The 18,396-nt window shown below is 41.6% G+C and overlaps 1 protein-coding gene across 1 annotated transcript in view; it reads left to right on the forward strand.

Annotated features, from left to right (window-relative positions):
- Nucleotides 1–18,155, forward strand: part of USP39 (ubiquitin specific peptidase 39) — a 34,761-nt gene extending 16,606 nt beyond the window's left edge. The window contains exons 7-13 of the mRNA XM_047853929.1: nt 1,581–1,658; nt 2,868–2,935; nt 3,655–3,843; nt 7,991–8,133; nt 13,909–14,044; nt 16,485–16,571; nt 17,648–18,155. Of these exons, the coding sequence (XP_047709885.1) occupies nt 1,581–1,658; nt 2,868–2,935; nt 3,655–3,843; nt 7,991–8,133; nt 13,909–14,044; nt 16,485–16,571; nt 17,648–17,695 (749 nt within the window). The 3' untranslated portion in view covers nt 17,696–18,155. The remainder of the gene's footprint in view (nt 1–1,580; nt 1,659–2,867; nt 2,936–3,654; nt 3,844–7,990; nt 8,134–13,908; nt 14,045–16,484; nt 16,572–17,647) is intronic.
- Nucleotides 18,156–18,396: the final 241 nt, after the last annotated feature.

The following is an 18,396-nucleotide window of genomic DNA, read 5'->3' on the forward strand; positions in this document are numbered from 1 at the left end:
GAGCCATGAGACCATGACCTGAATTGAAGTTGGATGCTTAACCGACTGAGCCACCCAGGCACCCCAGTCGTTCATATTTTCTGATGTTAGGGCAACAAAATTAGTTTGATGAGCAAATTTACTTGTACTTGCTGTAAACCTTGTAGTAACCAGGTGAGTATCCAGTTCATCATATGATTATGTTCCTGATTCTTCTTTCATCAGCCTGCCCTGTTCAGAGTCCTGAGATTTCAGCTGGATAGAAAGTCTGTCATATGTAGTAAACTAAACTGTACGGTTCTGGGGGAAAACCAGGAGGCTGGGAAAGTGCCAACCCTTAAGCACTTGCCACATTTGTTTCTCATTTTGTCATGTTGCAGGCTAGATATTCCAATGACCTGTTTTGACTGTTTTCATCCCTCCAAGTCCAAATAGTTATTGCCGTGTGAGTAATGTGGACACTGTAGCTCTTACTACCTGGATCTCATACAGTGTCCTCTGGCCTCATGTCAGTTTGTTCATCATCCATTCCTGTTGCTAGTAGGTTTTAAGGCTGCAGGGATAAGCAACAGTTTTTTTCTTCCAGGAGCTCCCATTCTAGTGGGGAAGATAGTTGTGTAAAAAGGTGAGCACAGGGTGGTAAGCGCTGTGAGGGAGGAAGGGAAGTATGCTCTGGGAGGGAGCGTGGAGCAAGGAACCCTGGCTGAGCACATGGGAGGTCGTATGGAGTCAGAGTGGAGGAAGAGCTAGCTGAGTTCCAGGCACAGAGGAGGTAGGTTGGGGCTGGGCATTCCAAGTTAAAGAGGACACTGCCAACAGGAGCGTGGATATGCCAGGAACAGACACAAGGCTGCCAGTAGCCAGGCGCTTAGATTCCGGGGGACAGTGTGAGAGCTGAAGTGGAGGTGCGAGAGAGGGACTGGATTGTCGGGTTTATGTGCCACTAGAAGGAGATGGGTTGTATCCTGACAACAGTGGGGAGTCAATGAAAGCTTTTAAGCCAAGATGTGATGTCAGATTTAGGTTTTATTTATTTATTATTATTATTATTATTTTATGTTTGTTTTTGAGAGAGACAGAGACAGAGTGTGAGCAGGGTAGGAGCAGAGAGAGGGAGACACAGAATCCGAAGCAGGCTTCAGGCTCCGAGGTGTCAGCACAGACCCCGATATGGGGCTGGAACTCACGAGCCATGAGATCATGACCTGAGCTGAAGTCGGACACTTAACCGACCCAGCCACCCAGGCGCCCCACAGACTTAGGTTTTATAAACAAGATTCTGGCCAATGAGTGATTTAGAGGGGAAATTCAATACTGGCTTTTGATGGGTGGTGAGATACACATTTGGAGTAGAGATGATAATGGAAGGTCCTGGTTGGGTCAGAGATCCCAGGGAGAGAGCAAAGATCAGAAGACTAAGAGCTTGACCTTGAGGAGTGCCAGCATTTCATGTCCAAATAGAGGAGGACGCCCAGAGGACAGGATGGTGTTGCCTGAAAGGAAGAAGGAAAACCAGGAATGTGGCATCATGCCAGCCAGCGCATGGTTTGGACTATACTAATTTGCAGCTTCAAAATGCCTCACCCTTCCTTCTTTTCCAGGGGATGGAGTTGACTTTCTGTCCTGGTTTCTGAATGCTCTACACTCAGCTCTGGGGGGCACAAAGAAGAAAAAGAAGAGTAAGTCATGTTATTTTGTAAAAGGGAGGTCTTTTTTTGTTTGCTTCCTTTTATAGGCACTTTGCAACTTCCCATCCTTTTCTTAACTTTTTATTTTTTTGTGTTAGTGTAGTGTCTGTGTATACATGGACTAAACTTTATTCCTGAATAGGTTCCTCTCCATTTTTAAAAATTAGGATATGGTTATATCCAATGGCATGTTTAATACATGGAAATAGATATAATAATGCTCTAAAATCCTGACCTAGTTCCAAACTGAGGGGCTGGGCAGCATGTTGTCGACTGCTAGTCTCCTGGCAGTGCACGAGTTAATGTGAAGAGGACTCACTGCATGGTTTGCCTGGCTTCTAAGTTGACTGGTAAAGCAGAGTAAAAGCTAGTTCCTTCCCCTGGGCCTATACTTGGGAGAAATGAGGCTTGCTTCCGTATTGATTCTCAGACTTTAAGTCCGATGGTCTCTTAACATCCATGTTGGCATAGCAGTAGTTAGACAGTTTTCATGAATGCTAGAAATAGTTGTTAGCTTAGACAGTGCTGAGCTAGATAAATAATTTTGGAGACCTAAAGCAGCTTTTTCCTTGTCCTTTTTCTCTGTTCTGCTGGTGTTAACGTTTATTAATGTGGAATTGTGGGCTGATGCTCTACCAGATGGCCCTACCACCTCTACCAGGTGTCTTCAACCTGTGTACATCCTCTGAGTTCTGTATCTTGTGTCCTATTAGGATTCTAGAACCCTGTTGTACTTTCTGTGTCAGTGCTTTGGTTCTGTTCTGCTCTGTCCCTCAGTCTGCATTTTTGTTTTATGTCCAGTGCAGGGTGGACTTTATCTTCCTTTGCACACAGCATAAGGTTATGGGAAAGTCTTTGGATGTATCTTGTTTTGCTTGTGATTTTTTTTGTGATTCATAAGTCTCTAGGGTTTATAAATCATTTCATTCATTCATTAAGATGCACTTAATTTTTCTCCGATGGTACAGTACCTGTGCTAGAGGGTATCTTTTGGAGAAGGCAGACACAAAGTAATTATTTACACAAATAATGATGAAGGTACATGGTGGTATATGTTGCAAAGGTACTTCTGTGTTTACTGAGAGCTTTGAGTCTTAGCTGGACAATGCTGGTCTATTTCATAAATTTAGAAGTTAGGACTATATTCTGGAAATGCTTTCCAACCTGACAGAATTTGCATTTTGATTTCTGTTTGTACAGCCATTGTGACTGATGTTTTCCAGGGTTCCATGAGGATCTTCACTAAAAAGCTGCCTCATCCTGATCTGGTGAGTGGGGGTTGAAACTGACTCTTGGCCTGATTTATCTTACCTGAGGGGATTCAGGGTTGACAGAGAGAGGCTTAGAGGTCTGTCAAGGCCTCTTGTGTCAAGATGAGGTTCTACAAAAACGCTTGTCAAGTGACAGCTCCTCGGGCTTTTGTTGCACCAGTGTGCTTAAGTTGGGCAGTTACGGTAGGGTAAAAGTCTTGCTGGTTTAAGTGGTCTGGCCATTGGGTGGTGCTGGTGTGATTTTTCAGAAAGCTCAAATAAGCCTTCTAGATCATCTAAAAGGGTTTTAAATAGTCTGGTATTTAAATACAATCTCTCTAGGGTCTTCTGGGTGGCTTAGTCAGTTGAACATTTGACTCTTCATTTTGGCTCAGGTCATGGTCTCAGGGTCATGGGATTGAGCCCTGTGTCAGGCTCTGCGCTGAGCATGGAGCCTGCTTAAGATTCTCTCTCTCCGTCTCCCATGCTTTCTCTCTCTCTCTCTCTCTCTCTCTCTCTCTCTCAAAAAATTTAAAAAGCTATCTCTCTGAGGTTGGAAGTCCCTCAGTGTTTGCATTACTCTACCCAGGCAGCGTTGCTGTCCATAAAATGCCCAGTCTCTTGGGCGCTGTCTTCACTCCGATACAAAATGAATAAAAACATTGTTTCTTTCTGTGTATGGTGGTATGCATACTGCTCACATTCCTTCCCTCCTTTTTCTTCTTCCTCATTTCTAGCCAGCAGAAGAAAAAGAGCAGCTGCTGCATAATGATGAGTACCAGGAGACAATGGTGGAGTCCACCTTCATGTACCTGACACTGGATCTCCCTACTGCTCCCCTCTACAAGGACGAGAAGGAGCAGCTCATTATCCCTCAGGTGCCGCTCTTCAACATCCTGGCCAAATTCAACGGCATCACCGAGAAGGTAGTCCATTTGCACAGCTGCCCTGCTGATGCTCCTTTCTCTCTCTGGACTTTTTTCAGTTTCTTTTTATACTTGGAAGTCGCCACGTTTGTGGAATGCATTTATTATAAAACGTATTGTGTGTATTGAGCCTCCCAAACTCCACGCTGTTTCTAGCTGGTCACCCCAACTCTTCGCTTGATTGGCAGTGCCCTCTCTTACACTTCTCGTATGTTCCTTTCAGCCATCTGCCTCTGGGTAGGATGGAGAAAGGAGCGGGTATTTAGGATAGTAGAAATTTTAAAATCTTTTAAAAAATGTAGTGTCAGTATTCAAGTGGAAAAAAATAGAGCTAAAATATAGATGAAATAATTTGTTCTTACTATCATATTACTTTTTATTAAGTTAAAAGTGTCTTCTTATCTACTGAGTTAACCGTTTCTCGGTTTAATTCCCTTCTTTATCCTAGACAAATTTAATCCTTTCTGTTCTTTACTGGGAGAATTTCTTTCACCTGATGTCTCATTCCAAACCCTTTCTGCTCTTTCTCTTCATTAGCTAAGTTTCTTTTGTTTTCAGATATTAAATAGCAACAGAAAACTCACTAAACTAAAAGAGGAACTTTATTGGAAGGCATCTCTTGAAGGTCTTAGGGAGACTTGAACAGAGCAGGACTTGGGAAGGACAGAACTAGGGTGACAGGGTTCTCAGAAGTGGCGGTCTGTTGATTGTCCCTTGCACAGGCTGCCATTACCTTACTTCAGTTGCTCCAAGGCCCAGCCTTCTGCTACTCTGCTTCAGGATTCCTAGTGGGTTGAAAGGCCCACTTGAATCAGGTGACCTTTCTGTTCAGGGATCCTGTGAATCAGGGCCTTTCCTTGAAAAGGCGGAATTGGGAGCTAGGCAGCTCACGCCTAAAACACGCCTTTACTAACCTCCATCTCTGTTTCCGTTCAGTGTCCAAGTCCATTGTCAGGTACTGTTAGCAAGTTTAATAAGCAAAACAAGCCCTGGATATCCTTGTACAGTGATACCTGCCCGTGTCACACCCACACACGTGTGTGCACACACACGCTCAGAGATTGGTAAGATGTCGAGCACTGTCTTTTAGAGACTCATTTTGGGATGGTGAAAGAGAGACCTTAGGGTTTGTAGTAGCTCAGTTTGTTTATTTTATGGTTTTAAGTGTCAGAACCAGGAATCTAGACTGAGATTTTTCATCTGACTTTTTCAGCCATGCTACTTGGTCCCTCTTATCACTGTTTGTTCAAATTTAAGTAATATTAAGATTCCCATGAACCCTCAGTATTGATTTAAATTTATTCCTTTTTTTTTTTTTGCAATGTCCTTATCATTTATATCTTTCTATTTTAAGGTGATACCGTATTTAATGCATATGTACAAATTTTATTTTTTTTCTGCTTATTTTTTTACATCCAAGTTAGTTAATATATGGTGTGATTAAATTTATTCTTCTATGTTAACCACCTTAGTATGCATGTAAATGTTGGTATAAGCTCCTTACACCTACAGCTTGTAAGCAAGTATGAAATTATAACAAATTTACAATGTAGACAAATAAAACTTTGAGACCAATAAAATTGATTAACAGTTCTATTACAGTGTAATATGTAGTCAAAGCCAAATCGTTCCTTGCTATTTGAATGTGGTACTGATGTCCATGGTGAAAGTCTTTCCTCAGGCTTTCTCAGGAACTCCTGACAAACCTTTGTTAAGTTAGGCCGTGACATCATTTAGGTATTAAATCCTTCGCTAGTCTGAGAGGTGATTAAAAAGAATGCTTATTTATTTATTTAATTTAAATTTTAGTTAATATACAGTGCTGTATTGGCATCAGTGATTCATCACTTACATGCAATACGCAGTGTTCATTATGAGTGCCCTCCTTAATACCTGTCACTCATCTAGCCCATCCTCCACCCATATCCCCCTGTCACCCCTCAGTTTGTTCTCTATCATGAAGAGTCTCTTGTGGTTTGTTTCCTTCCCTCTTGAAAAGAGTGGTTTTGATGTCAACTTGATCATAGATTCAGATGTGGGCAGTGAAATCTCTTAGCATTTACCTGATTAAAAAAAATGTTTTGCTTTTAATACAGTGTTTTATTTCAACCACACAGAGGTTACTTGATACCAACAAAAAAGACGTTTTTTCCACTAGTGCTTATACCCTTAGATGATCAAAGATTTACCTGAAAGGTATAGCTATGATGTGTGTACTAGAGACAGAAAGCTTATTTCTCCAGTGCTCTCAGGTTATGTATCATGTGACAAGGGAACTTGATTTTTAAAAAAGTAATAGCTTTATTGAGATATAATTCATATACTATACATTTAACCCACTTAAAGTTACATAATTCCATGGGTTTTACTGTATCCACAGACATGTGCTACCACCACCACAATTAGTTGTAGAACATTTTCCTCATTAGTGTTTTCATTACCCTTTGGTTACCAACCTCCTCGTCTCCCCCAACCATAGGCAACTACTCATCTACTTTCTGTCTCTGTGGATTTGCCCATTCTGGACATGTCCTGTAAGGGAATCCTTGTAATGTGCTCTTCTGGGATTTGCTTCTTTCACTTAGCATAATGCTTTCAAGGTTCATCCATGGGGTAGCATGTATCACTACTTCATTCCTTTTTGTGGCCAAATTAGATCCCATTGTATGAATAGACCATATTTTGTTCATCCATTCATCAGTTGCTGGACATTTGGGATCGTTTCTACCTTTTGGCTACTGTGAATAATGCTGCCATAAATATTAGTCTACAGGTTGTTCTGTGAACATGTTTTCATTTCTCTTGAGTGATGATTAAGAAGTGGAATTGCTGGGCTATATGGTAACTCTTATGTTAGCCATTTGAGGAACTGCCAGACTGTTTTTCCAAAGTGGCTACACGATGTTGTATTCCCATCAACAGTGTATGAGTGCTCCAGTTTGTCTACATCTTCACCAACACTTGTGAATTTACAACACTTGTGAATATATCTCACACTTGTGAAGTACAACACTTTGTATTTCCCTGATGACTAATGCTGTTAAGCATCTTTTCACGTGCTCGTTGGACATTTGTATATCATCTTTGGAGAAATGTCTATTCAGGTTCCTTTGTGCATTTTTAAATTGGGTTATCTTTATTATTGAGTTGTAAGAATGCTTTATATAATCTAGATACTGTTCCTTATCAGATGTCTGATTTTACAAGCATTTTCTCCTCTTATATAGATTGCGTTTTCACCATCTTTTTTTTTTTTTTTTTTTTTTAATTTTTTTTTCAACGTTTATTTATTTTTGGGACAGAGAGAGACAGAGCATGAATGGGGGAGGGGCAGAGAGAGAGGGAGACACAGAATCGGAAACAGGCTCCAGGCTCTGAGCCGTCAGCCCAGAGCCCGACGCGGGGCTCGAACTCCCGGACCGCGAGATCGTGACCTGGCTGAAGTCAGACGCTTAACCAACTGCGCCACCCAGGCGCCCCTTCACCATCTTGATAGTATCATTTGAAGCACAGAAGTTTCAAGTTTTGACGAAATACCATCTAGGTGTTCTTTTGAAGCGTGTGATTTTGTTTTCATATGCAAGAATAGATTGTCAAATCCTAGGTCATGAAAATTTACCCTTATTTTTTCTTCTAAGAGTTTCGTAGTTTCAGTTCTTCCATTTTCTGGAATATCCTCATTGATGAAGGGGCCCTCACTGCTTCCGAAGTACTTATTCCATGGCAGTATGCCTCTACTGAATAGTCGGCAACTTCTTCCTTATTTTGAATTAAGTGATGCTCTCATGGTTTTGTTTTAATTCTGCAGCTTTTAACAACTCCTCTTTTTCATCTGACATTTTTGTTTTCCTTGTAGAAATGGATACCCACATTGCTATGGGTAGAATTCAGCAGCATGTTCATGTACTGGCTTAAACATGTTCCGCACTTGTATTTTAGGTAGTCTTAGTTGTGTTACTGTTCCTAAGACCTTAACATGGCTTCTGCAATCAGGTGTCTTCTGAATTCTTAAGTGTAAGGCAGAATTATATTTAAAAATCCAAACCAAAACAAAACTCCTGCCCCTGTCCTGATAGTCCTCCTGCCCCGTCCAGATACTCCAACACTAATTTGATAATTTTCTTCTCCCCCGTCTCTCTCTCTCTAGGAATATAAGACCTACAAGGAAAACTTTCTAAAGCGCTTCCAGCTCACCAAGCTGCCTCCGTATCTAATCTTTTGTATTAAGAGATTCACTAAGAACAATTTCTTTGTGGAGAAGAATCCAACTATTGTCAACTTCCCTATTACGTGAGTATTACCCTGCTTCTCTTACTGTCAGGGAGAGTGAGCCTAAATTTTTTATATTTTTATACTATTATTAATTTTGGACTGTCTTATTTAGAGATTGCTGGGAATAGAGCCTACATACACTATAAGTTAAGAGTTCTTGGAAGGATACAAATATTTCAGGGACCTCAGGGATAGAGGTCCCTAGAGGCAGTCCTTCTTTCTCCTCCTCGCCTGTTGCTTGCTGGAAAATGTAGTCTTTCCATATAGGGAAAACTGGATGAAAGCAGGGCAGGACAGGTAGGATTCTGCCTGGCTTTGAAGATGACCCCGAGTCTGTCCATCTGTTTGCTGGTCATTGCATCTTCTTGCATACTGTGGTTAGGCATGGACAATGGGGATGGTTCCAGATTTGTCTTGCCATCTTGGGGTCCTTCTGTCTTATTTTTTGCCAGGTAAAATCTGGAATGTGTTTAATTTCTATTGGTGAGAAACATAAATTTTGATGTATAGTCTTATTTTTAGTTTATCATGCAGTTGTCTCTTTATGAACATTTATGAGTATTTTAATGCAAACTGGGAGGAGTTGTACCAGATGCTTTTAATTTGCTACTTTCTAACTCAGAAATCTGCAAGATCCTTTTGGAGATAGACAGTTGGTTTTCAGTTCTCAAGAGACAATGGTTTTCATACTCTGAAGAAGATCTCTCTGAGAACCTAGAGAGACCTGGTGGAAGGGCTGGCAGGAGGAAGTGTGGGTCTCTGTGTGCTGGCATTTAGGTAAGGAAGAGTGGAGCCCTAAGGCACTTTCTTATTGAGAAGGTTTTGGGTGGATATATGATAGGATTAACTTGTTGTTTAGCTCATTAGGGTTGTTTTTAAACCTTCACAAAGTAGTTTGGGAGCTCTAATGTATCCATGCTCGTCCCTTCTTTTCTTTCTCTCTCCATCCCTCTCCGTTTCTCAGTTCCCCAAACCATATCAAGACTGCCAGTTTTCTCTTTTGAAAATGGTTCCATGGGGTGCCTGGCTGGCTCAGTAGGTGGAGCATGCGACTCTTGATCTTGGCATTGTGAGTTCAAGTCTCATGTTGGGTATAGAGATTACTTTAAAAAGTAAAATCTTTAAAAAAAAAAAAAAGAAAGAAAGAAAATCGTTCTAATTCTTAATTCTTTGTAGTGTTTAAGAGGGTAGTATCTGAAATTAAAGAGGCCTGAGTTCTGTACCATCCTAGCTTTGTGACTTTGGACAGGTCATTTGCATATTTTCTGGATTTATTCTCACATGGGTAAAATGAGAGGCTTGGTCTAGATGAATCCTACAGGTCCTTCCAGGTATAGCATTTTATTTTTCCTGGTTCAGAGATCACCAAGAATCTGAGTTGAAGAGAGGTAACTTTTGTAGTTAGCATTACAGGGGAATCTCTTACTTGCTTTTCCCACACTCTTCTTCACTAGCATCTTGTCTATGTGATAAATAGAGGAAATTGGGGCCCATGAAAGCCAGCTCTCTGCCACCTTGAGTGGACCACAGAGAACCTTCCTTTGAAGGCCCATGTATTGGGGATTTCTTTCAGAACTGGACTCTTATGAATTGCCACAGTCACCAGTGTGTTCCTGGTAGCAGGGAGTGCTCTTGACTCCAGGGCAGTTCCCGGGGAGGGAGGACTATGTATTGATAATGGTTCTTGCTCAGTCACCACAGAGATATCATTACCCCATTGGTTTCTTTTATGTTGCACCTGGGGTATGTTTATTTGGCTACCAGTTGCATTTAGGTTTTTGGTAACTGACTTCAGTAGTTTGACCTTTGGAAAGCTTACTTTGGAGAAGTTGAGAAAAAGGCAACTTCTTAACTAGTTAGCCTTTTAGAGACTAATTGGGGAAACCTGCACTTTAAGTACTTCATGCACTATAATTACTTGTAGAGTAACATGGTTTACAGATTAGCCAAAGTTTCCACTTGTTGAAAAGGACCCTTTTCTTTTCTTTTCTTTTCTTTTCTTTTCTTTTCTTTTCTTTTCTTTTCTTTTCTTTTCTTTTCTTTTCTTTTCTTTTTTAAAATTTATATCCAAGTTAGTTAACATATAGTGTAATAATGATATCAGGAACAGAATTTAGTGATTCATCACTTACATATAACACCCAGTGCTCATCCCAACAATTATCTTCCTTAATGGCCCTTGCCCATTTAGCTCATCCCCCCACCCAAAGCACCTCCAGCAACCCTCAGTTTGTTCTCTGTATTTAAGAGTCTCTTATGGTTTGTCTCCTCCCTGTTTCTACATTATTTTTGCTTCCCTTCCATTATGTTCATCTGTTTTGTATCTTAAATTCCACATATGTGTGAAGTCATGTGATATGACTTGTCTTTGTCTGACTTATTTCGCTTAGTATAATACACTCTCATTCCATCCATATTGTCGCAAATGGTAAGATTTCATTCTTTTTGACTACCGAGTAATATTCCAGTGTGTGTGTGTGTGTGTGTGTGTGTGTGTGTGTGTGTGTACATACATATGTACACACACACACACACACACACACACCACATGTATATATGTATACACACACACACCACATTTTCTTTATTCTTTCATCAGTGGATGGACGTTGGACTCTTTCCATAGTTTGGCTATTGTTGATAGCTCTGTGATAAACATTGGGGTGCATGTGTCCCTTCAAAACAGCACTCCTGTATCCTTTGGATAAATACCTAGTAGTGCAATTGCTGGGTCGTAGGGTAGTTTTATTTTTAATTTTTTGAGGAAACTCCATGTTTTCTAGAGTGCACCAGTTTGCAGTCCCACCAGCAGTGAGAAAGGGTTCCTTTTTCTCCACATCCTCTCCAACATCTGTTGTTGCCTGAGTTGTTAATTTTAGCCATTCTAACAGGTGTGAGATCTTATAGTGGTTTTAATTTGTATTTCCCTAATGATGAGTGATGTTGAGCATTTTTTCATGTGTGTGTTTGCCATCTGGATAAGACGTCTTCTTTGGAAAAGTGTGTATTTGTGTCTTCCCATTTCTTCACTAGATTATTTTGTTTTTCAGGTGTTGTTTGGTAAGTTTTTTATAGACTTTTTATGCTAACTCTTTATCTGATATGTCATTTGCAAAATATCTTCTCCCATTTCATCGGTTACCTTTTAGTTCTGCTGATGGTTTTCATTGCTGTGCAGAAGCTTTTTGTCTTGATGATGTCCCAGTAGTTCAGTTTTGCTTTTGTTTCCCTTGTCTCTGGAGACGTGTCAAGTAAGAAGTTGCTGTGGCTGAGGTCAAAGAAGTTGTTGCCTGTTTTCTCATCTAGGATTTTGATAGCTTCCTGTCTTACATTTAGGTCTTTTATCCATTTTGAGTTTATTTTTGTGTATGGTGTAAGAAAGTGGTCCAGGTTCATTCTGCATGTCACTGTCCAGTTTTCCCAAAACCATTTGCTGAAGAGACTTTTTTCCATTGGATATTCTTTGCTACTTTCTCAAAGATTAGTTGGCCATATGTTTGTGGGTTCATTTCTGGGTTCTCTATTCTGTTCCATTGATCTGAGTGTCTGCTTTTGTGCCAGTACCATACTGTCTTGTAGATTACAGCTTTGTAATACAGCTTGAAGTCTGAAATTGTGATGTTTCCAGCTTTGGTTTTCTTTTTCAGGACTGCTTTGGCTATTTTGGGGTCTTTTCTGGTTCCATACAAATCTTAGGATTGTTCTACCTCTGTGAAGAATGCTGGTGTTATTTTGATAGGGATTGAGAAAAGGACCCTTTCCATACCTAATTTTTCTCCTGTGTTTTATTCCATACACATCTTCTTACTACCAGAGATCAGTCAGACTTGCACTGATTAGATGCCTTCTGCTCGTTTGGAGATAGGGGTTTTGGGAGCACAGGTTTAAGGTTGCACTTCCAGCTAATGAGGTGTTTTCTAAATTGGACTGTTGTGATTGGGAGATGAGTGTGGTATGCTCCTTTGGCTAGTTTCTAAAATGAAATGATTTAACGTGTATTCATTCATTTTTGCCACTTCCAACAGTTTTGGTTCAGTCATGAAAACATGAGTATTGATACTCCTGAGAATTTCTCTAGGACTTGTTCAGACAAATAAGCGTGGGCAGCTGTTGTTAAAGCTGAGGAGAAGGTACCATGGGAAGACAGCCCTTAGCATCCAGTAGGTGTTCTGGCTATCTGGAGTTCACATGGATTTCTTGGGACTCATATCTAAATTGTCTTTAACGATAGGGGCGCCTGGGTGGCTCAGTTGGTTGTCCGACTTTGGCTCAGGTCATGATCTTACTGCCCGTGAGTTCACTGGCTGTGTGTTGGGCTCTGTGCTGACAGCTCAGAGCCTGGAGCCTGCTTCAGGTTCTGTGTTTCCCTCTCTCTGCCCCTCCCCGACTTGTGCTCGCTCTCTCTCTCAAAAATAAATAAACATTAAAAAGGAAAACTTAAATTCTCTTTTAACAATAAATGTTGCTATCTGTATTGTACGTTGCCTGTAGAAATAAATAGCTATCACTAGCACGTAGAAAGCTATGTAGAGCAAAGATGCGGTTTTTGTATTTTGGACAGGTAGTGTATTCATAGTTTATGTGACCACATATGTGGTCACGGTTACCATTTCTTGTGAATCCTTCAGAGATGATGTTATTGTATTTCATATTTTGAGTGGTGGTACCTCAGACAGCACCATATACATTCTACAGAGATTAGAAACATGATACAGTTTCTCTTACTTGTGTTAACTGTCACTCTGTATCCCTGTTTAACTGTTGGAAAGTTCTTCACAATTGTCTTTGTTCCATCTTCATAGTTAACATTTATCATAGCACTTTACTTCACGATAACTGGTGTTTATGCTTCAGGCAGTAGATAGAATCCAACAAATAAAACACAAAGGCAGATTTTATTCCAGATTCAAGAATGCTTCTCTATATTTGAAAGTGAATGTTGAGATACTAAAAATAAAATTGATATTTCTAAGTCCCAATTGAAAGAACCTAGTCAGTAGTTTCTTTTGGCAACCAGAACTGTAAATTAGGACACTGTGGAGTAGCCAAGATGGGCCACATAAAGAAGAGAAAGCTGGGCTACCAAAGGAGGAGGAGAACAAAGCTGTTGTCAGAAGCAGAAAAGAGGGCAAGTGGCTCCCTTGGATCTTGCTGCTTCTCCAGGGCTTGGTTCTAGCCGCATCTCTTAGTCTGAATACCTTGAGTAAACTCCCCTTTTTGTGCTGGAGCTACTGGTCTGCCTGGTTTGCCATATTGAAATAGTTAAAATGATCATGCACAGTGGCAACTCACAGAATCGTAATGGCAGGCCCTTCACAGCCAGAGGCTAGGGACCAGGCGTCCCCAAACATTGTGGCTGCGGGATTCCTGGACAGGGCAGAGGGTAAGGTGTTAGACTTGGCCTCTCCTTTCATCTCACTGTCCCAGAGGAGATGGTGACGCTCATTCTCATATCACACAAGAGCCTTAGGTTGTGTAACCTGCTTAAACTCACACATGGCTCTGAAGGGGCAGAGCCCTCATTCCATTTCTAATCTGAAGGACTCTAGGCTGTGCCTTTTTAGTGGTTAGACGTGCTTCTAAAATGTACTTTTCCTGTAGAGCCAGTCTTTCCAGTTTAACTCATTTTTGTGGCAAAGTATGTGAATTTCCCCCAACCTGGGCTTCCATGGCTCTGCCAGCCTGCCTTGTTTCAGGTCCTAAACTAGGGTCCAATAACTCTGTGGTCCACTGGTGTAGGACAGCTAACCTCTGTATCCTTTGATCTTTTGGCTTTCTTTTCTTCATCACCAGAAATGTGGATCTGAGAGAATACTTGTCTGAAGAAGTACAAGCAGTACACAAAAATACCACGTACGACCTCATCGCCAACATCGTCCATGATGGCAAGCCCTCTGAGGGCTCCTACCGGATCCATGTGCTTCATCATGTGAGTGGTAAAAATGGCGGTTGTTCCTTTGGTATTTCAATGGGCAGCTCTCTTCAGTCTGTCCTCTCTTGACCTTGACTTTGGAGCTCTGCAAGTAATAGAGCTGTCAGTGGTGAGTTTCAGGCAGTGGTTCTCAATTTTGGCTGCACATTGGACTCACCTAGGGAGATTTTAAAATCCTGATGCCTGGGCCACTCCAGGCCAAGTACATTAGAACAATGGAATTTATGCCTGTTGGTTTTCACCTGGAATAGAGGTCAGGGATGCTGCTAAATATCCTACAGTGCATAGGTAGCCCCTGTAACAATTTATCTGGCTCAAAATGTCAGTCAGAGTTAAGAGACTGCATTAGATTATCGGGAGGTGGGAGCCAGGCATCATGATGTTTAAAGTTATCTAAGAGATTCCATTGTGAAGCCAAGGTTGAACACCACTGTCCTAGACTAGAGCCTTACCACCTGAAGTGGAGTGAATCCTCTTTTTAGCAGCATTGACATCATATGAGAACTCACTAGAAATGTGGAATCTTAGGCTCCACCCAAACCAACTGAATCAGAATTCGCATTTTAACAAGACCCTCTGGCATATAATTAAAGTTTATGAAGCACTGGTCTAAAGGCTTCCTTTCAGCTAAAAAAACCTTTTTTGAATTTATCTCAAACTGAAAAGGATAAAACATGTACTTAAGATATATTTGGTATCACACAGGTTATTAGCACAGATTGTTTTAATTTGATTAGTCGTCTGGGACTATGAGTTTAATAATAACTAGCTCTGTTTGTCAAGCATTTTACTGTGCACTAGAAAGTATGCCAAGCGCTCAGTGTATGTTTATCTTATTTGTACTTTTAAAATACACCTATAAGACAGGTGTTAATGGTACCATTCTTTTCTATTTTAGCGTTTATTAAAAAAATTTTTTGTTAATGTTTATTCATTTTTTTGAGAGAGAGCATGAGTGGGGTAGGGGCAGAGAGAGAAAGAGACACAGAATCAAAAGCAGGCTCCAAGGCTCTGAGCTGTCAGCACAGAGCCCGGCGTGGGGCTCAAACCCACGAACTGTGAGATCATGACCTGAGCTGAAGTCAGATGCTTAACTGACCGAGCCACCCAGGCACCCCATGTTTATTTATTTATTTTGAGAAAGAGACAGCCTGTGCATGTGCTAGAGGGGGAGGGGCAGTGACAGGGAGAGAGAGAATCCCAAGCAGGCTCTGCATTACCAGCATGGATCCTGACCCGGGGCTAGAACCCACGAACTGTGAGATCATGACCTGAGCTGAAACCAAGAGTTAGATGTCCTACCAACTGAGCCACCCAGGCACCCTACCTACCTTTTTTTTTTTTTTTTTTTTTTTTTAAAATTACAAACAAGGAAACCTAGGCTCAGAGTTTGAGTAATTTATCTGAAGTTGATAGATTTGGGCTTTGAACCCAGATAATTAGTTCCACCATGTTCTTAACCACTACTTGAAACAGGAATGGGGACTTGATTACATGATCTTGAGCTTTAACAAAAGCTCAAGGTTTTGTATATTCTGAACTATTGACTATCTGGAATATCTATAGTCTGTAGTATCTGTCTTTGGCATTTCTTTGAAGTTTGGATGCATGAGGCAGGTGAGCTTCCAGAAGTGCCTCTGCCATAATCCAGAAACTTCTTTTCCCCCTTGTTTATGGCAGCATGAAGTAAGGTAGATTTTGCTGAATTTGCCGCACAGGTTTTATAGTCCAAAGGAAATGGGTTAGTATTGTGAACAGTGTCCATGAAGGACGCTTTTCTTGGCTGCTGTTGTGCTCTCTGTCATTGGGGGTGGGGATGTCTACTTTTAAGTTTTCCCAGTAGTTAACATTGCACCTGCTAACTGTGTCTAATCTAACATTTATGGGCAACAAGGAGTCATCTTAGGTGAGGAGTAGAGGGCTTCCTCTTTTTTCTCTTTATTGCCCATCTAAATTCTTTTTTTTTTTTTTTTACATTTATTTATTTTTGAGAGACAGAGGACAAGTGGGGGAGGGGCAGAGAGAGAGGAAGACACAGAAACCGAAGCAGGCTCCAGTCTCCGAGCTATCAGCATAGAGCCCAACACAGGGCTCGAACTCACAAACCGTGAGATCATGACCTGAGCCGAAGTCAGAAGCTTAACTGAGTGAGCCACCCAGGCGCCCCTCCCCATATAAATTCTTAAAACTGTTGGGAGACTCCACTGTACTTCGAGGAATCCAAGGCAGGGATTGAGTTTGCCAAGATCAGCACCCCAAGAACTCTTTAAATTGAATGATGGCAGCAGAAGTCATGCACCCTCTTAATATGACTCTTGCTGAGTGATAGTCTAGTGGCTGTTCTTCTGATTTTTCTCGCTTTTTGCTGCAGTCTTTTCTTTCTACACCTTTTGGTTTTAGGGAGCAGACTAACCCATTTCTTCATACTTTTTTGCAGGGGACAGGCAAATGGTATGAATTACAAGACCTCCAGGTGACTGACATCCTTCCCCAGATGATCACGCTGTCGGAGGCTTACATTCAGGTGGGTTGGGCATGAACTTGGTGAGTGTTGAACAGACGGGGTGTGAGGCCGGTGAGAGGAATGATGTGAGTCAAGGCAGGAAGTGGGATTGAGTTAAAGCCTTGGTTAGACTGGGTACCTGTTGGGATGCACTGAGGAGTGAGGTGGGGCCAAGATCAGATGGCCCTGAGAGCCCAGGAGTGATTGTCAGAAAAGAGAAGGGCAGGGAATCTTAGAAGATTTATGGATGAGCAAGGAGGTTATATGTGTGGCTAGGTTAGTTTTACAGAGGTATGTGGTTTGGTTTCAAGGAGGAAGAGCTTAGAATCATCAGGACACCCAACTAGGAGTCGGCTCTCAAGCTTTCCCCAGCATCCTAAGTCAAGTTAGCACTCTTCGTGACCCCATGCGCTTTCTGCATGTCTTTACTAGAACACCAACCTTATTTTAACTGTCTTCTCTATTGGATTGAGAACTCGTGGAGCAGAGTATCTCTACTTCTTATAACTGTTCTGGTACCTAACAAAGAAGGAAGACTGAGACTAAGAAAAAGCAATAGCCTTATAAAAAGGAAGGGAGACACTTTTCATTCTAGAAATAAGTCTTTTTTTTTTTTTTTAAAGTTTTTAATGTTTTTATTTATTTTTGAGACAGAGAGACAGAGCATGAGCAGGGGAGGGGCAGAGAGAGAGAGGGAGACACAGAATCTGAAGCAGGCTCCAGGCTCTGAGCTGTCAGCACAGAGCCTGACGTGGGGCTTGAACTTACGGACTGTGAGATCGTGACCTGAGCTGAAGTCGGACGCTTAACCGACTGAGCCACCCAGGCACCCCTAGAGATAACTCTTTCTTTAATGACTTTGTCTATGGTTATAGGCTTAATTATGAGTTCATTTTTAGAAAGTGAGTTTGGGATGGAAAGTGAGGAGAGAAGCAAAAGGGAATTTTCTGAAAGATTATTACGAGTTAGTTTCAGGAGACATACAAATATGGAAGTGGAGGGACAGGTTGTCCATTGCTTAGGGTAGGAGAGGTACTTGATAGATATGTGTGGATGAATGCCAGCTTCTACATGTCTGTTGTATTAATTTCTTACAGATTTGGAAGAGGCGAGATAATGATGAGACCAACCAGCAGGGGGCTTGAAGGAGGAGTTTAGGGCTTTGCTCCCTGGGGCTTTGGCTGAAGATGTAGTAGTATCAAAGTTATTGCTGAACGTAGGCTGACTGGCACATTCCCTGGGCCAACCCGTTTTGTGGGTTCTGGTTCACATCAGAGCGTCAGAGGGGCCCACCCACCTGGGATGGCTCTGGGCTGCCACCCGGCTGCTCTTTCATCAGGTGATTATAGATCGATGCTCCTTTCTCCTTTCTGTCTAGCTCCCCCTGGCTTCAGCAGGCCAGAACTCTTTTTACAGATGTGTGTAATTTATTTCTGGGTATCTGGGAGTAGCTGAAGGACCAGATAATATCTTCTAAGCATCAGAGCCTCAGGATTCTAGGAATAAGAGCATGAAGCCAGCAACATCCTTCTTCCATCATAGGTATTTTTCCCGTGGTTCCTGATGTGTTTTTTGGAGTGGATTAAATGTTTTCCTGTTTTTAAACCAGCCTCTTGTTTTATATCCTTCCCTTAGGCTATTTATCTGCTTGCAGGTGCTTTGTCATTTGGGATGCAGTTTGTCTCTAGGTAACAAAATAGCTGACTAAAAGCAGTGAGTTATTTTGCCTAGCTAGATGTCTGGAGGTGGGTGGTTTCAGCCTACAGTGCAGGGGTGTGTGAGGGAGGAGGGAAGGAAGGAAGGTAGGAAGAGCATCTGACTGCAGTACAATTCTGAGAAAGCCTCA

Source organism: Prionailurus viverrinus, chromosome A3 (genome assembly GCF_022837055.1).
Source record: "Prionailurus viverrinus isolate Anna chromosome A3, UM_Priviv_1.0, whole genome shotgun sequence".
Lineage (NCBI taxonomy): Eukaryota > Metazoa > Chordata > Mammalia > Carnivora > Felidae > Prionailurus > Prionailurus viverrinus.